At 44.0% G+C, this 26,502-nt stretch overlaps 1 protein-coding gene across 5 annotated transcripts in view; it reads right to left on the reverse strand.

Annotated features, from left to right (window-relative positions):
• LOC144770906 (uncharacterized) overlaps positions 1 to 26,502 on the reverse strand; it is a 330,820-nt gene that overhangs the window by 163,862 nt on the left and 140,456 nt on the right. For all 5 annotated transcript variants that reach the window (XM_078655698.1, XM_078655702.1, XM_078655697.1 and 2 more), the window contains exon 7: positions 15,465 to 15,560. In XM_078655698.1, the coding sequence (XP_078511824.1) occupies positions 15,465 to 15,560 (96 nt within the window). The remainder of the gene's footprint in view (positions 1 to 15,464; positions 15,561 to 26,502) is intronic.

Consider the following 26,502-nt stretch of genomic DNA (forward strand, 5'->3'; position numbering starts at 1 on the left):
TGCTCCATGCATAGCCCGGTTCAAACCAGTTGCTGGGGCACTCCAGCCTCAGCTCTGGCGCGAAACTGGACAAAGGGAAATGGGTGTAACCACCCCCTTCCCAGGTCCACCCGTAGGAGGGACCTTATAGGTAGTCCAACCCCTAAACTGAGTATATGTATAGGAGCTGTGTCCCTAGGACTTTAGATTACCCTGGACGAAACTTTGAAACATATATCCTGGACCTTTGATGTTCCATTTCGACTGGAAGACGGAAGACATCTCCCTTGTGGTCAAGGAGTGACCACCCTGTACAAACAGGCACCAACAGCAACTTTGCGGGTCTGCATTGTCAAGGCTCCCGCCGGATCCCTAAGACTCTGCGACACAGGACACTGACTTCCAGACATCTCTGACGCTTTTACACAACAGCACAGGTGCACCACAACATTTAGCATTTGATTTGCAATTTTCAATGAATCAAGAGGAGTGAAGTTCCTTGGTTTGATTTCTTTATTTTCAAAAAACGAAGCACCATACAGCCGACGCGTTTCGTCCCAAAAATGGGACTTCTTCAGGGCTGTTAAATACAAACATATAAACAGACATATATAAGACACATTTAAAAAACATATATTTAAAAGATATATGTGCATAAAATACGTAATACACATATACATGTACATATACATATAAGAACTTCAAGGGAGAAAAACATCACAGAATATTAATATTAATTATCTCTATTTGTCAGTTGTTGTTTTCTCAATCTGATTGGGTTTATTACAAATGTATATATAAACATAAGCAGACAGACAGCATGAACAACACTATATATACAAGAGAACGTCGTGTTTTTTACATTATGCGCCTTTCAGTAGGTCTATCTCACGCCTGAGAACCTGAGAGTAATCTCTAAAGCATCAGGATTGGCGAGATCAAACAATGAAAGATCATCCGACATCATCAGAGAAAAGAAAAGAACATAGGGTTTAACCCCTTCGACGCTCATGACGAGCCCAGCTCGTCATGGAGTTTCCATTGGTTTCAATGGAAATTCAATGGGAAGAGGTGGATGTACCTTAGCATCCAAGTGGTTAAAGGTACTACAAGCATTATATCCAGCAAAAGTGTCAAAGAGTGATATAAAAGAATAAAAGAAAATATAAACTCAAGGAGAATGATACCAAAGATGTCATCCACAGAAACTGATTCAAGGAAATAGAAAAGAGAAGAAAGCATCATGAAAAACAAGATTAGGATCTACCTTCTGCTATTATAGAGAAACTTCAGATGGAAATTACGTATCAAACTCTGAGGTAATGGCACCGCTAGACATGGACAGGAATTGCCCCATATGATCTAAAAATAAAATAATTACATGATCAATATGCCACCGTAAAAACGACACTCGAGGGAGCTTTGTTAAGTAAGAGGAGAAAAGAAAAGAATAGAATTGTTTTGTGTTGCTGCTGCCAAAAGGATTGCTGAAGGACTAAAAACCGGGACCGAGCCTACATTTTGCTTCACTCGTCAAGATACCGGGGAAAGGGCTGAGAGCCTCCTGTTACCGGGCACAGAGGTGAGGACTGCAGAAGGGGGCCAAGAACGCTGCAGGGACTCCATCAACCAGGAGCCCCTGCGTGACCTGTATCACCTGGTCTGCGTTCCCAGCTCGGCCCCGCCCACCGCTCCCTCTGCTCTTGAAAAACGAGTGTCTCCAGGACCACTGCGGGAAGTGTGTTGTGTTGCTGCTGCCAAAAGGATTGCTGAAGGACTAAAAACCGGGACCGAGCCTACATTTTGCCGCACCCGCTTTGCGGGTGCCGCTTCACTCGTCAAGATACCGGGGAAAGGGCTGAGAGCCTCCTGTTCCCGGGCGCAGAGGTGAGGACTCCATCAACCAGGAGCCCCTGCATGACCTGTATCACCTGGTCTGCGTTCCCAGCCCGGCCCCGCCCACCGCTCCCTCTGCTTCCTACCTACCACATAGAAGTCTCCGCTGCGCGGGAGCGCCGGGCGAAGCCCGGGCCAAGGGCGGGCCCGTTTGAGCCCGTTCGAGGACGGGACGGGGCCACCCCCTTTCAAGGACCTCCAAGGTGAGAGGATATTAATAGTTGTGGTTCCCGGGTATAAAACAGTGGTATATTGCCAGCATAGACTGTAGACTGCTTAAAGGGCACCTTATTGGAAACCTTATCTGTGTGAAGATCTTTACTGCAGCAGAATGCCGCCAAAAGCAGTAAAGGGAGGGAACCTTGCCTCTACTGGTACTATTGTAGGATCATTGGACAAGTTCATTGTTCGGGCATCATCCATCTTGGCCCGCGAGATTGACGTAGTGGAGAAACGATTATCCCTAGATCCTGCTCTTAACAAACGCTCGTCAATAGGATCTCTGGTGAGAGTAATGTCCCCAAGCCGAGTTTGTGTTGATTCCCCTGGTGGGGGTCCGGGGGTAAACGTTACTACCCCCTCTGTCATTGTCCATGCCGCGAGTGGAGAGCTAGTCTAGCTAGTATAAGCCCCAATAACTCTCAGGATGCAGGCAATAGCTCTATGGAATCTACAGGTTTGCCCAACCGCAGAGAGAGAACTACAAGGGCACGCTGTACGCAGGGCGTGGGACATGGCCAAACAATGCCGGCTAACAAAAGGAAGCGAGGTGGAGCCGCCCCCAGGGGAAGAAAAGCTAAGGCAAAGAGGACCAAAGTATCAGATACACTTCCTGGGACCACAGTTGTGTCACCAAACACTATTGACGCTATTGAGACTTATCTCCGCTGGCTGTAATAGTAGACCCAGGGATGGAGGCCCCGTCGGATTGGTCGCAGGATATTTGGGATAAACTTGAACAACTTTTCTACAAGTCCTGCAATTCCAATTTATGACAGACTAGATTCTATGGAAAAGAGATTGTCAATCCTTGAAGTCGAGTGAGCTAAGGCTGATGATGCAATAGGGTCTTTGGATGTTGCAGGGAATGGGCTAGGAGTAGAGATAGCCCCATATGCACCCCCTGACCCCGGTTTGCCCGCACAGATTAATAAGACAAAGGTCTTGAGAAATGCTGTTATTCAGCCCGATGATAATGTAATTGTTTAAGCTATCACGGGTAGTGGTTCAGGGGCTACACAATTAGGAGGGTAGTCAGAACCCAGGACTCAGGGGTGAAGGTGTAAGTAAACGGGTGGCCAACGATTTAGTACGAGGTGGTCTCCCATGCATAGACCTTCCCCCGGCATCTGCCCCATATGTATGCATTTTGACAGGGGTCCCACTGCTATCATCAGGCCAGCGTGAGGACTATCTAGACCTCAAAAACTAGTGTGTTCATTGGCTCAATATAAATCGCTCCTTACTCTATGGTGTGTTGGCCGAAATCCTTTTTGCCAGAAGGGTAAATTGGGTGGGGCCAAAAACGAAAAACATAAAGGGGGACAGCATAATTATCAACTTTAGGGACCAAAGAGTTGTCAAGCACATCTGTAGTTGGGATATGCAATGCACGGAACCATGTATAAGGCCTCTTCCGTTAACATACTTTCACCCGGCCACCTCGATTGGTCTGTTCCAGGTGGGAAGGACCAGGCCTGTGTTAGGGCCTGGGGGTGGGTTCGGGGTCCCTTAGGGAACAGGTATGATGCCTTATCTGGGTTGGAGGAGTGTGATTGACCACGAAATCTCCCCAGCAGTCAAGTGAGAGTGAGCGGAGCTATGGCTAATGCCTCCACCCCTTTTGCAAAAAAAGTAGGTTGCATGATTAGCGCTGGTGCTAGTTTAAGTATCACTACGCCCACAAGAACTCTGGGATATGGAGCACCAGTTGCTGTAAGTCCAAGGCTTCACAGTAGCAGCGATCTGGCTAACATTGGTGTTAATTCATTCACCCGCTCGCCTGTCAGAACAATGGGGAGCGAACATCGTGTAGCTGTACACCCTAGGATCATTAGTAGAGCAGTTGTCAGTGAATTGACACAATCCCCGGGACGGATATCTGGGGACAGTTTGACTCGTACACCGGAAAGACGCTCCATGGTCACGAGTAGGAATATACATGGGACTTCTGTAGCAACGCTCTTGTCTTGGAACATTGCAGGGTTGGGTTCCAAAGTAGAGATCCCCGAGTGGTCAGATTTTATCGAAGCTCATGATATATGCCTCTTTCAAGAGACATGGGCGGTAGAGCCCGTGTTTAGACCAGGGTACCTCCTATTCCAAATTCCCGCAGTGAAGCCAACGAAAGGCCGTGCTATGGGGGGCCTGACGGTCTGGGTTCGGCAGACGTTGCGATGTAAAATATCCCAGATGGTCATTAACAATATTGATATCCTTGGAATAAAAGTTGTCCCTGAGCAAGGAGCTAACCTATGCATTTTTTTTTATTTATTTTTTTTTATTTTTTTTTTAAAGACCTTTATTGCATAGTTCAAAGTGACACAGCAGAGAGCCTACAACCCCGAGGGCCGGCTGCGGTACATGCAGGTACTTAGTAGGATAGACCGAGCAACACAGCCATTCAGCCGACATCCCGGAGGTTCGGCGGCGTGGTAGCTAGGCGTGCACTGAATAGTCAAAATCATGTACCGGATAGTCTAAAGGTCTATGGTATTTTCATTGCAAACAAACATAACAAATCGAAGCAGAGGAAACGAGTATACGAGCCATTGCATTCAGCATTCATCGTCACAGAGCACACACAGCACGGTAGCAACCAGTATCACACTCACCGAGGGTGGACCCGCCTGGCCATAGCCATATCCGCCGTCGGAGAGGTACATAAGTCGCCCCTATAGGTATTCCATCGCCCCCATTTCTTATCCCAGACTCCGGGACAACCTCTAGTTTTATAAACTGATTTTTCTGACACCATGCACACATCCATCGCAGCCACCCACCGGATCAGGAGTGGTTTGTGTGGTGAGCCCCACTGCATGGCTATCTCACGCTTTATGAGAAGGAAGCTAAGGTTGACCCAGCGCTGTTCTAACGCAGTGAGGTCTGTGGGGTCCCATATAGTAAGAAGCGCGCATTTGGGAGACAGGGGGACCGGTTTCCCAAGGGCATCTGACATTTTCAGAGCCGCACGGCGCCAAAGGTCTTGGACTGCCGGGCATTCCCACAAGACATGATAGAAAGTGCCCGTTGAGCCACATTGACGGAGGCAAAGGTCAGACGGACGTCGGCCTATTTTGGCTAAGAGGGGACCCGACATGTAAGTCCTGTGTAGTATTTTCAATTGTATCAAGCGGATTTTATGATTTATGGCTGACTCTCGTGGGGACATCAAAGCTGACTGCCATTCTGCATCTTCCATATCGCCAACGTCAGTCTGCCACTTAGCCCGGAGGAGGTTGAAAGAATTTGGCATGTTATTGCACAATTTACGATACGTGTAAGAAATCGCCTTAGCTTGTAGGGGTTCGGACAAGAGTCTATCCTCAAGGGGCGAGGATTGTGGAAGGGAGGCAAGGTCTGGGATGTTGGTGAGTATAGCGTGTCTAATTTGGAGGTAGCGGAAGGTCTCAGAGTTCGCCAGGTGGTATGTGTCCTGGAGGTCTTTGAATGTCAGTAGTTTGCCCTTATGGAGTAGGTCGCCAATAGTGGAAATGCCTATTGTGTCCCATTTATCAAAGCCACTACAGTGACATAGGGTGCCCAGTTTGTATGTGGTCCAGAGTGGTGTGGAGAGCGTGAGGGTGTCAGACCATCCAAGTCGCTTGTTCGCACGGTGCCATACGGTCAGCGTGTGGGACATCGGGCCTATATAGCGAGTACGGGAGTGTTTGCCGTATAGAGCCTCGAGGTACCCACCGCAGCTTGTCTGGTATTTCTCCAAGTGGAAGGCAGGGTTTGTAGGCGTGCTGTAGAGCCACGAATTGGTGGCGACCAATTGGGTTGCCCAGTAGTAGAGACGGATGTTGGGGAGGGCGATACCCCCGTCATACCATCCTTGCGTAAGAGAGATGAGGGCGATGCGGGGGGAGCCACCATCCCATAGGAGGAGGCAGATGTCACCATCAATAGAATTAAAGTAGGAGTCCGGTATTGGAAACGGACAGTTTTGTAGAGCATAGAGGAACCGAGGTAGTGCAAGCATTTTAAATAGGGCAGCTCTACCGGGGAGAGAGAGGGGAAGCGACCTCCAATGGGAGACGTCTGTATGGAGTCTCTGAAGTGGGCCTTTAAGATTGTGGTCATGAAAAAGTCGGGGATCGGGGGTGACAAAAATCCCCAGATACTTGAAACCATTCTGGGCAATTTCAACAGAGTAGCCTCTCGGGAGAGGGGGGGGCGGACCATGGAGAACATAAAGTACTGATTTCGACCAATTAACGGAGAAGCCCGAGTATTTGCCGAAGTTAGTAATCACGTGCAGTAGGCTATTAAGGGAGGACCGGGGGGAGGAGAGATACTAGGATGTCGTCTGCGTATAGCGAAATCTTATCGACTATATCAGCACTCCATCGGAGGCCTCGGATAGAATTATCAGTTCTAATCCAATGAGCTAGAGGCTCCAGAGTGACGGTGAACAACAAAGGAGACAGCGGGCACCCTTGCCTAGTACCTCTGTGAAGGGGAAAGCGCCTGGATGTATGACCATTGATTGGTTGGGCCTGGTCTATTTGTGCCAGGGAGTGTTACAACGATGAGATGATTTTATGATGTCACCCTCCTTCTATTTTCTATTTTCTGTATCGATTACTTATGAATTATCTGGGATTAGTTGAATTAATTGACTGACAATTTTAATTGTTTTAAGTGATTATCTATGCGACAGTTTGTTGAGGTTTAATACATTTTTTAAGGAGTAACTATTTTATGGCAAACAGATATTTATAGTTTTTAAATTTTGTATGTGTGTATGTTTGTGCTTTGATGACAAAAAAGTCGAATAAAGCTATTTGAAATTGAAAGAATAGAATATAGAACTTACTGGGGGCAAGAGTTCCAATCGTATCAGATAAATGTAACCGCTAGTATTTCAAAGGCATATTGTGATATCCTTAGATCCGGAAAGAATAATTGACTACGTCTGAGTTCCGATCTGTCAATGTAAAAGTGGAAGCATTAGTGAACTTCCCCCAACGGATAATTAAAAACCGTCTTCACTTACAAAAATCCTGAAGCAAAGTACAATGTTATTACTTCATGTCTGTTCTAGAACAAAAACGACATCCCACAGTCTAATTCAACCCCTAAATGTACAGGGTTTGAAGTATAATAAAAACGAGAATAAGACAGCTCTGGTAGAAAACTACGTGAGACCCAAAGTTATGATGGTATGCTTATCTATCTATTATCCATGATGGATCTAAATTTCATGAATATTAGAAGGTATATGTAGGTTCAAAGAGAGTGATCAAGGATATCAGATATCCACTCTGTCAATGTAAGAGTGGCAAAATTAGTGGACCCCCCTAGCGAATTTATGAAGACTTACTAGCTTCAAAAGTTCTAAAGCAAAATATCTAATATTGCTTCTTATTCATTGTGGGTCAAAAAAAGAGATCCCACATTATGGTCAAACTCTAAGTTATATAACATCCGTAGCTTGAGTAGTAAATAATGACTAAGTCTGCCAATTCTGATTGATTACCTAGTGTGAACCATTATAGCAATGCTTTGCTTACCTTTCTATTATCCACAGAGGATCGCTACTCCTAAAGTGCGTAGTTAATAGTCGAAAAATATTAATGAAAGGCCCCAATCTGTCGAGTATAAAAAGAAGAGAAAGGTGTAAGCTCTGTTTTCGAGAGATCTTAAATAACATAGTATAAGGGTTTAATAGCGATGAGACGTGTCCAAATAGCCGTAACTCTCCCTGGTCATATCATATCTTATATCCTAGGGTATGCTGTATAATACATGATACATAGATGTAATATTCCTTTGCTAAAAAAAGTTCATACTACGCTACAGAGGGCTAGGAGTCATAGCTCTAAATGAACTGCCCGTGTCTAAGAGACCCCAGGACAATTTTTAGTAGACAACCCTCTTCCATCCTCCACATTTATAAAATATCAAAGTATATCGGGGTATACCCACACTTAGATCCTGCGCACAGAACCATATCGCATGAAGAGCCTGGAAGGCCATTCAAAAGAACTTGAAGCAATTATAGCGGGTAAATAGCCAAAAGACGGAACCCCCATTCCACTCCGCAATGCAATATCCCAGCAAGAATCCTACCGGTATTTGATAAGACCAAAAGGCGGTATCCAGTGTTCTCCTTGTCGTAACCGCGATGCGTTCTCCAGCAGCTAGTGAGATCAGAAGTTTCCTGACTCCTTTTATATTGAGCCCCATTGCAAGTAACTGGGAACACCTGTGGACCCCAAGCTTGGGGATCTCAGGATCTCAGGCGTGAGATAGACCTACTGTAAGGTGCATAATGTAAAAAACACGACGTTCTCTTGTATATATAGTGTTGTTCATGCTGTCTGTCTGCTTATGTTTGTATATACATGTGTAATAAACCCAATCAGATTGAGAAAACAACAAATGACAAAAGAGATAAAAATATTCTTCTCTGTGATGTTTTTCTCCCTTGAAGTTCTTATATGTATATGTACATGTATATGTGTATTACTTATTTTATGCACATATTTCGTTTAAATATATGTTTTTTTTAAAGTGTCTTATATATGTCTGTTTATATGTTTGTATTTAACAGCCCTGAATAAGTCCCATTTTTAGGGACGAAACGCGTCGGCTGTATGGTGCTTTGTTTTTTGAAAATAAAGAAATCAAACCAAGGAACTTCACTTCTCTTGATTCATTGAAATTGCAAATCAAATGCTAAATGTTGTGGTGCACCTGTGCTTTTGTGTAAAATTGACTCAGTTCCTTAGGGAATAAGCACTGTTACAGTGGGTGCTATCCAGTGTGCACACAAACCCCCATGTAAATACTAGGAGCACTGACTATTATTTGGGGTTACCAGTTGTTAGGTGCTATCCCTAAGAAGGTTCCACTGTTAGGTTTTGTCTTTTCCTACATCTCTGACGCTGTTCGATGTTCCCAGCAAAGCTGAGACCCGTGGCGAACACGAGAGACGTGGGACCGGAACCGAGGTATCTCGCAGTTGTGCATTGGGGTACGAGAAGCCCCAGCCCCGAGCACCATTTGCACCGGAGCTCAGGCCTCCACACTCCACGAGTGTCCCGTGGGGGCCACTATTGCATTTCAGCTTGACGCGTCTTCCCGGTTCCTAGTCCGTTGGCTAGTGAGCCCTGTGAAGACTTCCTTTTAAATCTAACTTGCTTTCCTGGTTGCTCCAGGCTTGCTCCAGCTTCCTTACAAAGGAGAAGTGCCACAGACCTTGCTGGTCTGCACCAAAGCCAATCTGGACAGCTTGCGTGGATTGCGTTCGCCAAGGCTTGTTGGGTCCAATCCGTATACCGACACCGCAGTCAACTAGATCCTTCGTGGGACAGCTTGAATCCAGCTCCTGGTCGTCATCGACACCTCCTGGACCTCGTGGCTGAAGAGACAAGCTTCACCTTTTCACCTGAAATCACCCGACATTGCCTGGTTCCTTCCTGGTTCCATCCTGGTCACTGGCAAGTGACCCAGACTCTGTCCCTTCTGCTTTCAGGTTCTTCAGATCTTCGATCCACCCTTGGATCCACCCGGACACTTTTCCTCTGGTTGCCTGCAGCACTTCTTTGCAGATCTCCATTGAAATCGACGACAAAACCCGACACCGAAAGACACCTATGCACCAGGCTTCCGTGGGTGAGGTAACACTGATACTCTGGTAGTGTCGAGGTGATTGGCCCTCCAAAGGTCCTAGTCTAAAACGGTTTCATCGTAGTTAACCTAGAAGTGTCCTTAATCTTTAAACTTGTAACTTGAAAGTCAATGGTAACCCGCGGCTGTGTTTAGACACTGCACGCGTCTTCTGTGGGCCTCCTACTTCCTAACCTTTGGTTGTTTAGAGTAGCCCCAGCGATTTCACAGGCCCCAGGCCTGCTTTCTAATTCAGACGTGGTTCTTATACCACTATTTTAGTATATGGTTTGTGAGGCCCCTAGGGCAAAACGTATACTGTGCAACTTATCGTATGCTAATGAAGTAACTTGTATTGTACTTTTACCTCTGACCTCATAAATAGTGCAGAGGGGTTGTGTTTAGAATAAATACATATATATTTGATATATACCTTGTGTGGTGTACTTTCATTTGGTACTCGAGGGATTATAATTGGTAAAACAACTTGCTTAATGCGCTCTCTGAAGTCTTAGCATGATGACTGCTGGTCCATGCTACCACTAGGATAGCTTTCTATAAGGTTGACTTTACACCCACCATCAATAAGGGTCGATTAGACTGGTGCAAGGTGCCCACCAGAACTAGTGCACATCATATGCCAGGCTAACTTCTCACAGGTGGTAAAGTTGACACCACTGCAGGATTCTGGAAAAAAAAAACACCGTCGATGAGAACGTCATTGACGGATATACAGGTGGTAGTTGCAACGTTGCCAGTCACTCTTGACGGCATGGGATACAGCATTGTCAGCTTCGTCAATTGCAGCGGTGTCTCTGTCCTCAACGAGGACATGATAGGAACTGATGAACAAATGGTCGTCACTATCGTCGATGATGCGGAAACGGTTATTGTCGACGTGGTTGTAGACGATGAGGAGGAGGTCATCGACTGAACCAACATGTCGACAAGGATGCCGACGAGGAAGTCGTTGTCCGAGTTGCCGTCGACGAGGAAGTCGTCGGTGGTGTAGAAGCCTTCATCATTGCTAGGAGCGTCATCAGCGGGGCAGTCATCGACCGCGTCATCGTATCAGTCGTCGACGATGTAGTTTTCGATGACAAGTTAGGTGAAATGCGTTCAGATTGTGATTTTTGCGTCGAAGGGGACCCAGATGATAACGCTGTCAACGATATAAGCTTTCTAGAGATTGTAATCTTCATGGATGGTTCTGAAGATTGTTTTTCATGTTTATGTGTAAGTTGGCTTTTCTCCTCATTAGGACAGTAGGTAATGAATGCTTTCCTTTTAGTGAGGTGTCGGCATCTTCCTAACAAGACGTTTAATAATCCTTTTTCTTGGAATCTTCAGGAGATTCATGAGATCTTTCTCTCCTTTTAGATGTTTCCTGAGAAGCCTGTGAGGTAGAGCTCTCCTCATCCTCAGAGACGACATCAGATATATTTTTCAGTCTCTAAAGCCAAATCAACAACCTGCCCTGTCCTTAAGGGTTTGGTTGAAAAAGTCCTACAAATCTTGCAGTCTTTTACCTTATGTTGAGGGTAGAGAGAGTAGATACAGTTCTTACGGGGATCCTCAGCATACAGCCTCTTCTTACAGCATGGTCCACATGACCTGAAGAATCCGACATTTTGAGAAGAAATCTGAAAATTGAAGAAGAAATAGAGCAGAGCTCAGGGAGACTCCCTTTCACACGACATGCAGTAGAAAATCTGAGGAAGCTAGCCTCTCTTGGGAGTGTTCTACAGGGTGCTGTCACCTGATTGGCTAATACTTAAGTTTGGTTCTTTTTACAAAAGAAATGGATAGGCTATTGCAGTGACTGTTCATTGCATTGTAGGCTATGGTAGTTTTACTACTGCTGTTTTAAGTATTCCGTCGGACTCCCACTATGACAACGGGGATGATTCAAGCATGCGAATCTATGAAAGATCCAATACTGGAGAAAGAAAATGAAACTCCAATATGATGTGAATGTCAGGTAAGCAAACCATAAAGAGCCCATGAGGGTGTTTCCATGATTATTTCTTCCAACAAATCCTGACCCTGCACTGGAAAGCTACAGGCATCCTCCCGTCTCTCTCTTTCCTATTCTTTTTCTTTCTCCACTTTTTGCTATTCCTACTCTCTTTCTCTCCTCCTCCTTCTTCTACTCTTTCCAAACAACTGTTCCAATCTCCAACTGTTCTATTCTGTTCTATGGGCATTTATAAAGCGCAAACAGTCACCCATAAGACAATGTTGGCACTGAGGAAATTCAGAGGAAGACAGACCAATAGAATGCTATATTTGAAGAGAGATAAGAGAGATAAGCTAAGTCTTCACGTCTCTCAAAAGGAGAGATGACCAGGAATACGGAGTATCGAAAGAGGAAGTACATTTCAGTTTTTAGGAGCCAGAGGAGAGAAAGAATGGCTTCCCAATTTTAAGCATTTGAGCCTGGGTATTTTAAGAAGAAATCAGTAAATGGTTCCAAGTATTTCTGATGGCTCAAAAGGGGTTCTGGAGATAAATCAGACCTGAACAACTGACTGCACGACGAGGCATGCAAAGCATTTTGAAGAGCATATGTTGTGTCATGCTGCAGTGGAGAGATTCTCCAAACAAAGTGCTCCGAGAATTCCAATGACGATTAAAAATAGGCCACACAGCAGAAATTTAGATTTGTTGTAGTCAGGAGAATAATCTAGACAGAAGTCCTAGATAAAGTGGCTTACAGTAATCCATTTTAAATTGTTTTACAGCTAAGATTACCATTCATATTTTCTGCAGAATTCTCAAATAAAGGAGACAAGTAGCTGAGACCATGCTGATCTGATGTGTGCAGGACATATTCTGATCAAACCTAAAGTCCAAGTTGTGGACCTCAGTGACTGGCGTAACAGGAGGGTCCAAGGGCAGTGAGCCGCCACTTGTCAGACCATGGGGCCAGCTTTCTTACCAATTGAATCTCATTTTTTTTGCATTAATGTTAGAAAATGGTATTCATCCAATTTACAACTACCAAGAAGCAAGTCTCAAATAAAATGGGGCATTATCGTGACGGTTGCATAAATTGAATAAAATCTAGGTGTCTTCCATTCAGACATGATAGTCTAATGAGAGAAATCTAGCTGTGTCTTACCACTCTTGAGATAAAGTAAATGTAGTATACTTGTATACTTGTAAAGCGCACAGCTGCCCCAGCAACGGGGCGTCCCGGCGCTGTATAACTCTGGGGAACCCGTCCTGGCTTTCCCTGTGGGATGGTCCCTTGCTGGGAGTCCCCAAGGTGGAGCCAGGCATCCCCGGAATTGGTGGGGCCGTTGTGGAGATTAGGCAAGCTAATGCCCAGAGTTGCCGAGTGGAACCCCTGATTAGAGTAAGCACCGAAGCGAGAATTATCGAGTCCGCTGACCAAGGTCCACGACCCTGCCGCGTCGGGAATTGAACCCTGGTCCCGGGCCGACTTCTGCTCTCAGGACTGCCGCCTCTAACCAGTGAGCCACACTACTCCAGTATGGCTTGTCGTACGACATTTGCACATTCCTAGCTCGTCAAAGAAACTTTAACATCTATTCATCAATTTGTGACCATGAAGCTGAGTAGTCTTGAAAATGGAAAACTCATAGCGCCTTTCATGTGCCTTATTAGAAACCAGAGAGAGCTAGTGATGATGATACGTCAGCACCCTGGCCCAAGTTACACCTAAAGGCACCTTAAAATGAAGTTCAGGATATTTTTAGGGATTACAGGTGAGGAGGCAGGAAAGAAGAGTGCTTCCTGGCTACTATCGCCCGTCAGCAATACCACAGCTAAATCAAACATTGAACATTTCTGCTTTTGCAGGCACGTCCGCCACAATTTTTTAACAAAAGTCTGAATTCAGACTATACCATAAGTATGCAAACATGCATTCTGTCAGTTGCTAACCTTGTTACCCTGATGCAATCACATTCCTCAAAGTAGCATGCTTGCCTTTCACTGGCACTTTTCACCACTGTATGCCTTCACTCGCATATTAAAGTACACAAAAAACAATGGACGGGATGCTTGAATGAATCTCAGCCACTGGTAATGACTCGGAGCCACTTCCCAATCATCATTATTGTGTACACCATGTTACCTCCGTTTGGACCCAAGTCTGTGCAAATTTGTCCTGACCCTGCTCCAATCGGATCAGTGCAGCCTGAACTGCCAAGCAAGGTCCTCCCTGAACCAGAACACAAGCAAGAACCGGTTTCGCCCTAGCTAAGGGCTCATCAGCCAGGTACAGCTTGGTTCCAGTGAGACAGTGTGCATGGGACCCTCCTTTGGGCATACTCGTCCTACTTAGGGCAACACTAAATTACACATAAAACGATGGATGGAATACTTGAATCATTCTCAGCCACTGGTAATTACTCAGGCTGCATCCAAAGCTATAGTTATTCTGCACACCTGGTCACCTCAGTTTGGAACCAGCTATATACAAATCAGTGTTGACCCTGCTCCAATCGGAACAGTGCAGCCCGAACTGCCCAGTCAGGTCCACTCTGAACTGGAACACAAGCAACCCAGGACCTGTTTGCCCTGGTTATACGCTCATTAGCTGCGTACAGCTCTGTTCCAGTGACACAGTATACACAGGACCCACGTCTGAGCATACCCGTCCCACTTAAGACAATCCTAAAGTACATATAAACCGATGGATTGGGATGCAGCTTGAGTGATTACCAGCGGCTGAGATGAATCCAAGCATTCAGTCCATCACTGTTGTGTATACTTATTGTGTTGCCCTAGTGAAACAATTATGGCCAGACGTGGGTCCCTTGCACACTATATATTGTAAAGGTAACACTAGGTAAAACATCTCAACATGATGTTGAAAAAGAAGGTAGCTAGATAGGCCCATAATGCTGGAAGTTCAGGATAAGACAGAGCAGGCATCCAAGGCTGAGGAGACGGAAGAGGCACAGAAACAGGCACCACCTCTTCGGAAGGAGAATTTCCCCCCACGTCTGGCTCTGAGGACGACTTTGCAGTAAGTGGGAACATTGTGGGGACTTCCCTTGGGAGTCAATCAGTGAAGAGTCACCATGCCTTGCCTTCTTTTTAGGTTTGTGACATTTTTGCCTCAATGTCTTCGAAGAGGGCGAGGATGGGAACCTCGATCTTGGTTAAGTCAAGCCCAACAGTTGTGACGGATGAGGGCCATAAAAAGCTTGGCCTCGCAGTCCTTGATAGCTTTGGGATTCGGGCTAAGGAATCATTAGCATGACCTCGAACCGCAACACCACAAATGTCATGAGGATCAGTGATATACATTTGTCCATCGCTATCTTTGCGTAGTTTAAAGCTTGATCTTTTAGAGAGATGTCCCTTGTACTGCAAATCTGTAAAGAAAAAATTCTAAGAGAAACAAGTACGAACCAAATCCATTTCAAAAGGCACAGTAAAAAGGGGAATGACGTAGGTGCCCTAGGGTGGGTGCTTCATGGCTCCAGTGACGTCACCACGCTCTTACTTCTGGTGACAGGATGGAGACAGCACCCCTTACCTACTATGAGCTATGAAAGGTTCCAGAACAAGGCTGGAGTCTTGGGATACTCAACTGGCAAGAGATCAGTGGGTTGAATTATTCATCAGAAAGAGAGTGAGTGATAAAGGAAAACAAATCTCAAATGATTAAAGAACCATCCAAACGGGTAGCCTGGAAGAAGACTTGGAGACAAACCCAAACGACTGTGTCACTGCCAGGAATGAAAGAAAGAACCGCAACTGTTACTCACGTGCATTTCCTCCCTTGGGCACGGATACCTCATAGAAATGTGCATTTTCCTCTGGTTTAGGGCTTTGTAAAAACACAGACGTGATTATTGGATCATCTGGTAAAGAGAGGAGATAAAAATCACCTTGTAACAAATACTAAGCCCCTAACAAAAGGACATCAAAAGAGCACATTACTCAATGCAGATATGCACACATTGTGCATGTCATGTTGGTTTGTATGGTATACATGCTATAAACAAAGACATTTATTGATAACCAAGACAGAAGGGGCTAAATTCATGAATTAAAATGAAATCATAATGATCAAGGCTTGTGACTATGACTAGGGGTGCTATCTGGTGTAAAGTCACGGCTACATGCATTCTGCTAGCAAGCTGTGTTTTCGCGTGTCAGGTTCACTGTACTGTGGTAATATTATGGAATATAACCTTCGCACTATGGTAATAAATAAGTTGATATGTGTTTATTAACACACTGGCTGCAAGCACCATGTGTTAATATGTGTGTTAGCGAGACACATTTTTTTCCACAGGTAACGCATAAATAGATATATAAATACCTCACAAGGCAAAGCGATTTTAGCGCAACACACCGATTTCGCCTGTGTTCTGCTTAAATCATTTTCCTTCAAAATAATGCACATTAAAAAGAGTACTGCGTAAACCAGACATACAGATTTGGAGAGTGGAATATTCTACTTATTATCATTGTTGGAGAAGGAAAGGTGGTTAATTTCTCCCTTGAATAATGGCTTCCCTCCACACTCAACATCCTAAGACATAGGGTTTTTTACACTCTGCACACATCTTCATATAAGGCGCTTGAGGTGTTGGAAGCAACGCGTCAACGCTGACAGATGGTTCACGGATAGGAGTCACAGCGCTATGGTTAAACTTCCGGCTGCTCTGTTTGCTATTTCGTGAAATCAGCCTCATCATCCACTGGGGAAGATCCTAGGCGGTGGGGAGTCTGGAGACCGGGCAGCGAGTCCACTAAGGTCTGTAGCAGAAGGGCTTCTTCTTACAGGGTTGATGGGTCCCAGAAGAAATCGCATTGTTTGATTTTCAAAATAGAAAATTGCAAATTGGGATTTCTCAAGCACATGTATAAAGCATTTCCTACATGCGTAATGGGCATTTGGGAAATGCAATTACCATCAAACTCACTTTGATGGCAACCATGTGCCATTTTAAAAAATGCACCTAAGATGCATTTTTTTCCAGTGCCAGAGCGCCCACTTGCCCAAGGGTATTTGAGTACTCTACACAAGCATCATTCTTTTTTTCCCTTTCATTTAAGGAGAGCATTAGGCCCCTCGCTACCCTTAGGTTTGCATTTCCTGTACAACAATTTGCTAATAGCAATTGCTACTCCGTAGGAATCGCTATTAGGAAATCGAAGGTTTTGTACATTCCATTTTGCATTTCCTAAATAGCGATTTCTTAGGATTTGCTATTTGGGAAATGCAAAAAGGGAATTTTGTACATAAGGCCCCATGTCTTTTATCCTTATGACACCAATGTGGAGAAGAAGGTGCACTATAGGAGTGTTCTCCCCTACGTGAGGTTGTGTTGGAGGTATGGGAACTCTAACTGACGGAGTCCTACTCTTCAGACGAAGCAAGAACAATCTCTTAAGCGTAAAGCTATGGGTCTGGCAAGATGGGACCTTGAGGATGCGTTGCCAACTTCTGACCTTCTTGCTGAAAGCTGGAGGCGGACTACTCAATGCCAATGAAGTAACAGAAGGATCTCTTGTCGTGGTAGTGGCACCAAACACAGGGACAGGCATCACAAAGGAGGAATCGCCAGATGCTGAAGGAGGGACTCTTGAAAAGCCTCGACAGTGACTTTCTCGACAACGAATGTCTCCGCATTGACCTTCTCGACAAAAACTGCTTCGACGTCTGGCAGGAGAGCTGGTGACTCGAAGTCTGGCATGAGGGTCTTGAAATTGAATTAGAACAGGTCACAGCAGGGGCTGAATAGGATTCTGACAGGTCCCTCACCACTCTGGAAGAGGTGATGCTCACGGCAGATCTACCTATTTCTCGCTCTTTTACCCTGAAGCGAACTCCCTCCCTGTCACTGAGGTGCGCGTAAGGCATCTCCAGACAGATCCTACACTTCCTGATGGAGTGAGCATCTGGGAGGCAGATAACGCAAACATCATGTTAATCTCTTTAGGGCTTTTAACTTCCTTACAAAGGGAATATATCAAATAGAGCTCTCTGGAAAAGGCATGAAGAGTCACATCTCAGGGGTATTATAGGGAAAAAAGCCATTTCTAAAAAGAATTGCAGCTTTTCGGCAAATAAAAGACCAAAAAAGCAACAGTGCTCGGGATCCTTCTCTGTAGAGGTTGAAATGCAATCTGCCTAAAAGTCCCTGCACTGCACGACGGGGAGGCTTCCTGGCTCTGGAATTCTTGAAGGTGTTCTGTCTTGATTTCGCACCGTTTGTGCTCAGCCTAATGCAGCCTACATTTTCCCTAGCTTTTTGGTTTTTAAAAAGGGGCAATTCATAGGTGTTTTCAGCCAAATGTAAAACACTTTAAATTTGGCTAGCAGGGACACATTTTTAATAGCATAGAGTGGTAGTAGAAAGAATTGCCTTGTATATGATTTCATGCATAACTTGTTTTGTGAATGGTATTGCGGGGATCAAGCACAAATGTGTGGGCCTATCCTATTGTTTATGGATATCGGAGAGAATCCTATGAGAGAGAAGGCGCTTGTTTTATGGCGGCTTCTTGTGATACATTTTGTTAGACCTGTCAGCCTTAGGGTGGTCTTTCCTATTTTTTTTTCGCCTTGGCCTCATTTTTCCCACCTACTTTTTGTTGGCTTTAGGACTTTGGGCACCTTCCCATTGCTTATCAATGTTAAAGTGCAGGTGCTCTCTTCCCCTAACATGGCTGCCACTGACCCCTGCTACTGCAGCGTGGTCTTTTTAGGCGCACTCTAGTAGCCAGGAGCTGGCTGGAACCCTTAAACAATGTATTGTAGTGTAGCTCCTATTTTCCCAATAGGCTCTGCGCATTGGAATAGTACCTACAGCAGTAAAGGCCTAGGCCAGACGTTAACTAGGTCTACTACTGTCGATACTAGACTTAATTTTTGGGTTTGCCAGCTAAGCTCAGAGTTCGCTAGAAACTTTCTCGAATGTTCGAGGAAGGGATTAACTCCCCTGATTAGACAAGAAGGGATTTAGTTTCTGACAACCATAGAACATGACAACTTTGCTCTCCCCTAATCAAGAGTCAATCTCAAGAGTCGTGTGAGCACAAGGCAATTATTTTACTCAGTCAGTACGTGCATTCTTAGTCTCATCAGAATGTAGAGAAAAGGAAGAGACGGGCGTGTTCAATAAAAGATGTTATTTATTGATCAGTCTCTTTTCTCGTACAAGAGAAATGGATCGATATTATTGCAATACTTATAGTTAAGTAAAGTGCATACATTAGAAGCAATAGTATAAAATAATACTGTAAAAACATTGATATGGTTTCTGAGCCATATGATGTTTAAAATGATTAAAATATATTTACATACACATATACATTTGACTAAACGTACTCAACTGGTGTTTCTAAATACGCCTACCCCGTGTACCTGACCTAAGTCTAATGCGTGGGCGGGAATAGAAAGTTACAGTTTAAGTTAAGTTTGTTTTTGCCAAGTGAATAACTAAAGAATTCTCTGTGAGGGGTTATTCAGTTCTGTACCTGGAAGTTAGGATGAAATGAGGAATGGTATCTCTTTCTCTGCTCTCGATATTCCAGGCTGCCTGCGAGGGCTGCCCGAAAGCGCCGGTGCTGGGTCTCTCGGCTTGAGATAGCAGCGCGTCTCTCAGCGCGTCAGGAAGGCGGGGCTGCTGCCAGCGGGGTCTGCTTCTGCTCTCGGCTTCGGCAAGTATGGCTGCTCCGTCTTGTCACCACGCGTGTGTTTGCATAGGGCAAGGTCGGCAATATTTATACCTTAAAGGTGCCGAGATTGACGTAAGGATGGACATAGGTACGTCAATAAAGATGTCATACGACTTGCTCGTTAGCACATTCTTTTGCAAAAGTTCTCTGTGAAATCAAAACAATGGCCGCACGGATTTTCCAGGTTGTCATAGGTTTGATTTGTTATGAGAACGTCGTATGCCTTATCAGGGGCTGGAGGAATGTCGCTTGTCTAATTAGATCTCAAGCGTTATGACCTAATCAGATAACACGTTCCTGTGCCGTAGTGTGACTGCGTCAGATAACGGTATCTGCATCATGGGGGTTTTCTAGCCTCATGGGCTGACTGTTAGTTAACTTGATAGTTAGTTTAACCAGAATAGGGTCAGGAATAGGGGGACTGATTCAGAACCTATAGAAATACACGACACCCACTCCACGCTAACTATGGTCATATCTACTAATCTATGCATAGTATAACATAGTACAACATACTATAGAGTATAGTGTATACCTTACCACCCCAAAATACATAAATGCATTTCGAAATTTTCAAATATACTGAAAAATTGCAGTCATATATATTGTATGCACTTAAGCTATGAATTAAATGCAAAAGTAAACACGCATTGTTATGCATTATTGCTTATTGGTATATGAGAAATACACATGAAATGGCTCTTAATATGGCTATACAGAAAGGAAGTTCGAGACCATTTCATCACATAATAAAATATTTGTGAACCTACCAGCGGGCAGCTAAAGTCTATATAAAGTATCTAAAAATAGAAATCTTAGTTCTCTAGGAATAGTTTCTTACTTTAAGCAGAAGATCAGTGTCCCGGGAAAAAATATGTAGAAAAATATTTTAAGGGGCATGCTGAAAAAATTGCTGTCCGTGAACTGGATTGTAATTGTTCATGTGACTTTATTTTTAAAGTTGAAGGCCGAATTCAGGGAACGCCGTGTGCGAGTTTACTCAAAAGTCTCTATTTCTGTTCCGGAGAGAACATCATATCATTCAGGCTTTCGAAAAAACTGTCAACAGCTTCATGGGAAAGTTCCACTAAGTCGGAAATAGGGGTAACCATGCATTCGTGCGCATGATTTTCTCCATTGACATTCTGATTTGCATTGCTGACAGAAGGTCGTACCTGTTCGATGTTGCTTTCATCTTGAACTTCACTACTCTTCAATCGTAGTGGTGAAGATTCCAGGAATGCCGTCATCAGGATTGGCAGCCTTTGAGGGCAGCACAAAGCGTGAACCTTGGTAGGAACCAACAGTGTATCTGCATCCACCGGCGCATCCGATTGTAGCGTCAGACAGGTGTCTAACACGCATTCTTCTCCGCATAGCAGACACCTTAGTACAGGTAAAACACACCTTTGCCACATTGGTCGAAATGATAGAAACCAAGTCATGTTCAGGTCTCTAAGCCGGGAGAGTCCCAGGATTTTTGATATCCGGTCCCGGTATCCAATGGCTAGGATCGTATCTTCCATTGTCGCGAGAGTTTGATCTGTGACATGGGTTGCCATAACGAAAAATAAGGACTAGGAATAGGATTCCTGCAATTAGTCCCAGGATCAGGGGAAGTCCGCCAAAAATCGAATGGACGAAATCTGGAAAAATACCCAGTATGGCTTTGAATGGTGTTAATGCCATCGAAAATACTGTCTTAAATACCTTTGAGACCCCAGTGGTATCAGAAATATTTAAGATTTCGCTCAGGATTTCCGCGAAATGTACGGGGGAATTAGTTGATAATAATGTATGTATCTCTGCAGTCGTCCTTGCGACTTGTAGATCATACGTTTCTTTTGATGACGTGAGCCTTGTAGGCGTCTGAAGAAGCACTGTTTTCATTCTGCTTAAAGTGTCTATTCGAATAGAAGTAATTTTCAAACTGGGCCATGCCCTTGCCTCCCTGTCTGGAAAGGAGCTGGGGAACAAAGAACGTCCACAGCACTTGACCTTCGCTGTTGTAGTTACTAGATAAGGAGTCCCGGGCATAAGACTGCAACATCTGCGGTCTACAATAAGAATGTAACTCCCATTATAGAGTCTTTGAAAGAATGGTTCTATTTCAGTTGCAGGTGCGCCTTGCTGGTGACATGAAAGGTTGTATGAATTCCCTTCACAGGCTCCATGCAAACTAATTCCGTTACACAGAAGCGTGCCGCTTAGTGACATATCACAATTGTTGCCACTAAGAAACACTTTCTGTCCTTTATTACTGACACATGCATGTGAATAGGGCAGGTTCCAAGTTGTTTTAAGGTACCCCTTTCCCAATTTCTCGTACATGCCAGCCTGTATATATTTTTGGCAGTATTGAAACCTGAAGGTTGAGATTGGAATATTTATGATTCCGTGGATTATCCATTCACTGACAGGTCGTTCTGACATTGTCATTGGTAATCTTTCTAGTTTTTCAATGCTCAAGATTGTATAATCAGCACCCTTTTGCGCCATACCGATTTGTCTATCAGTAAGGTTAAAGATTTGGAATAGTGACGTTGTGTTGATTAAACGCCAAGGCACATAGCCTGAACGCAGATTTTGTAACGTCCAGCCAAGCTGTACAATGGAACGCAATTGTGACTGTCCATGTTGTAATAACAGTAAGTCTTGCGATAATATATCGATTGCTGAAGACACAATGCTGTCCAATGAAAAAATTCTGGAGGACAGAGTCATTAACCCATTGTCCACTACAGAAAGTGTTTTTTCCAAATTGATACGGTCAATTTCCCGTATTCTTTCTGCTGTCTCAATTTGAGTAACCTTCCAGGCCTCATTGTATGCTGCATATACAGAGGCTGCTATGAAACGCTTTTGACGCTGTTTGCGTGGTCCCAGTATGAAATCACGCAAGTCAGCACCATCAGTAAGTAAAGTTAGGTGTTGCTTAATTTCAGGCAGTGTGGAAGTCTGTAGCCATTGAAGGCATAATTTGCCCACACTGTAGGTTGTTATTATCCCTGGGTGATGTCTTTGGGGATATCTAGGGTCTGGCCTGGTCATTTTGAAACCCTGTGTTTTATTCAGGAATCTATCTTGACAGTTATTTGTATCTGTGGGCCAGATCAACCATTGTTTCCAATCAGGATGTGTTCTGTTTTGGTTTAATATATGGTTTACGTCTATCTCTTCATCTGTATCAGAGCTATTGCTAAACATTGTTGGCTTTGGAATAGACGGTTTAATTAAATCTTTGATTTTGGCTAAGCCAAGACAGGTGGTTTGTTGAACAGTGTCATTTAAAAATATCATTTGTTCTGGGATCATGCAGGCTCTAAACAAAGCTTCTATACCCTGTACTTGCCATTCTTTTGTACCCCAAACACTTTTCAAATCAACATTTTTGTCCCAATAATCAAATCCAAAAGTATTCATTTTTTCAAAGAATGAATCTGAATATATCAATTTTGTGTTGGTTATCATGGTTTTCATCCCTGTCTTGTTTGACAATTTAAAATAAAATGTTTCAGACTTACTTGTGTTAAAACCTGAAAAATATGAATATTTGTCGTAAACGGTTCTAGAGCTTCCTTTTGGAGGCGTAGCACAATGTTCCCATTGATTATAATTTAAAACATTTCTAGGTTGTGCAGATTTATGCAGAAAATGGTTACCGTAATGGCTATAGCAATACATACTATCATAATTTGTAGAACCTTGCAAATAATCATGTTTTGTAAATTTAGCAGACATTACTAAGTCAGACATCATATTGTTAATACTTTCAAAGTCCCAATCATCAGCAAATGAGTTTGGTTTTGCAAAGTCACTCAAAGAGATCTTGATTTGGTGTGGATATTTCAGGATCTCGACCGGACCATAAATTTCATAGTCAGTGTTGTCCCAGGCTACCCCACCAGGTATAGGATTGGCTGTGAAGTTGGCTGAAGAAAGTTCTGGAGAAAGTTCTCTTTTCTCGACGTGTGAAGATGTGTGTGGTTTGAGGACCAAGTTGATGTTCTGACTTGCTGTGTCCATTTTAGCATATTTTCCCTCAATGAAGCGTCCCAAAGTAAATACCATGATGAGCCAAAGTATGAGGATAAATGCACCAAAACCCACCCAAAATTCAATCCATGGAGAAACCAGATATGTTTCTTTCAGTTGTTTCAAAAGTTCCTTAGCTTTGTCGTTAAAGGATTTTGATGATGGCTGTGTCTTTGGTTCACTGAAGCCTTCAGAGGAATCATCGAAGTTGATGAAGTAACCAGATGCAGTTCTGTCAATTGTTCCAATTGGTTCAGGATTTTTGTTTTTTGCATTGTCACTTGGTACTTCAGTATAGATTGGTGTGTCTCTGCTAAATGTCTTTATTTGGGTTTTCAGAGGTCTGAGTTCTATTGCATTGTTGCATAGTCCTTGTTGTTCTTCTGTAGGCGTTTCGAATGTGATGAGCCTCTTTGATAGGACCTCTGTACTGGTAGCAAACCTTGGTGTTCTGCTACTTATTGGGAGTCCACTTGGCCTACTGTTTGTTATTGGCCACATGTTGTGGTTTTACCAGGTCGATGGATACAACTCGGTTCTCCTTTTTTCCAGCAAGTGGCGGTAGTACAACTGATCTTGTCCCGTTGACAGACAAGACAGGAACTGCTTTTCTGTAAGAAGGCCCAAATTCCTTCTTTACCACGATCTTCTCCCTGACTAGATCCCCGACTTTTGGAATCCAGACAGGTCTTGCTGGGACAGGTGGTGATTCTTCAGTGGTCGTTGGCTGTTGTTTCAACTGTATGTTGCTCAGGTCTTTTCTTGTTTTGTTTAAGTCCTGCAAAATAGCCAAACGGTCTTTGACATCAAAGGTTTTTTCTATTACCACTGAAGTCTGACTATCAAGGTCAGAGATCAACATCCTAGTTCCGAATAATAATTCGTACGGACTGAATCCCTTCAGAGAATTTCTTGGCAAGTTATTTAGACTACGTTGGACACTTATTAGATTTTTGACCCACCCAGCTCCCGAACCTAATACCTTTGCCGTTATAGATTGCTTTATGTCACGGTTTTTTCTTTCAACAATTCCGTTCCCCTCAGGGTGAAATGGACAAGAGTACCGCAATTGCACGCCCATGCTGACCATGGCCTCCTTATAAGCCCGAGAGCTAAAAGCAGGACCATTGTTCGAATGCAGAATGCCAATTGCGTATGTGCCGATGAAGACCCGCAAATCTTTTATAACAGTTCTGGCGTCAGCCGTTCGCTGGGGCCACATCCATATGAATCTCGTGCATGAGTCCACTGCGACCAAGATATATTTATAGTTACCATCCCTTTGTAAGGGACCGCAGTGGTCTAGATAAACACAGGCTAATGGTTTATCCGAGATTAGAAGGGGCGTCTGCGCTGGACGTCTCAACGTTGATACTTTCATTTTTTGACATATTTCACATGCTAGAACATAGTTCCTTGTTTGTCTTCTCATCTGTGGCCACCAGTATCTCTGTTTTAATAATGATACTGTGGCTGAGACGCCAGCATGAATAGAAGCAAGCCCTTCGTGTGCCGCTATTATTAGTCCTGACCTATGTTCCATGTTTGGAATTGCCCTATCCCCCACTCCAGGGATTCGAGCAAAAGGAACATTGTTTGCATCAGTTATGTATGAGTATTTTACTGGAAAGCCTTTAGGGAGTGGTTCTATCGAATCCTTTTCTGAAGCGCTGACAGCTTGTAATATTTCGCTGTCTATTTTTGTTTTTGACCGGGTGACGGCAGCTACGGAAGCCGTTTGCACAGCTGCTTTCGCGGCCTCATCAGCCAATGAATTCCCTGCAACGTGAACGCCATCACGTTGATGACTCAGTGTATGTATCACGTGAGTCTTTGGTAGTTCTTTTTGTAAAAGAGCTACTTGTTCCCAGAGCATTTTATGCTTGATTGTGCCACCCTTTGCATCCTTGAAACCGTTCTGAAGCCAGATCTGCAAGTATTCATTATAAGACTGAACGCAATAATACGAATCGCACACTATAAGTGTGGGGAATTCTCGATCAGTATTTTCAAGCGCCATCTTGAATGCTAGTAGTTCAGCTCGCTGAGCTGTGCAATCTCCTAGAGATTGTGTTTTAGTGAGGGTTGGTTTAAATTTCCCTTCGTGCCAACGACCTTTAACGATCGCGCACGCAGCACTGTAAGCTTGTTTACCCCCTACTGCGGGTTGTGCTGATCCGTCTGTATATATTATACAGCCGTATTGGTCTAGAGGCAGAATTTCGGTCGGCGGAGGACATTCAAATTCATATTGGAGAAATTCTTGTGGTTTTAAGTAAGGATCAAATTCGTACACCACGTCTGTTGCAGCAAGAGAGTTAGCCCATTGTATCCATCTCGGATGGAGTGCTTTAGCATTTGGAATGCTTGCCTTTGTTACCGCCTCTAGGGCTGGTATCGGTGTCACGATTATTATTCGTTTACCTTGTGCCAGGGCTCGTTCTTTTGCTATAGCTGTCTGTGTCGCTGTAAGAATTTTTTCCGTTGGGCTAAATTTCATTTCAGCCTTAGTGTACAAGTGTGATTTGAATGCAATTGGTACCTTTTCTCCCTCATTAGAGGTCAGGTATGTGAATCCGCATCTCCCTGGGATGATTCGGATCACAAGATTGCGTGTGTTATCACGTGTTTCTAATTTTGTTTTAATTAGCATGTCTGTTTGTAAGGATCTCAAAATTTCTGTGTGTGTTTGAGTCCAATTGGATCTTTTAAAGTCTGGTTTAATTAGATCATAAAGGGGTTTGACCCTTTCTGCGTAATTTGCAATGTATGTTCTTCCGAAATTTAGGAAGCCTAGAATTGACTGTAGGTTTTTTAGTGTTTTAGGAGCTTGGATTACGGCACATTTCTCTAGGAAATTGTCTGCCAGGCTTTTGCCTTCACTTGATAACTCATATCCTAAGAATAGGACCGTCAGATGGGCAATTCTGGACTTTTTGAAGTTGAATTTGTAACCCTCTGCAGCGAACCCAAGTATTATGGTGTTCACTCTTTTCAAGTGAGTCTCCAAGTCATCATCTGTTAAGTAAATGTCATCGACATAAGATAATGCTTCATCATCATATAGTTGTAGTA

The sequence above is a fragment of the Lissotriton helveticus genome, chromosome 7 (genome assembly GCF_964261635.1).
Source record: "Lissotriton helveticus chromosome 7, aLisHel1.1, whole genome shotgun sequence".
Classification (NCBI taxonomy): Eukaryota; Metazoa; Chordata; class Amphibia; order Caudata; family Salamandridae; genus Lissotriton; species Lissotriton helveticus.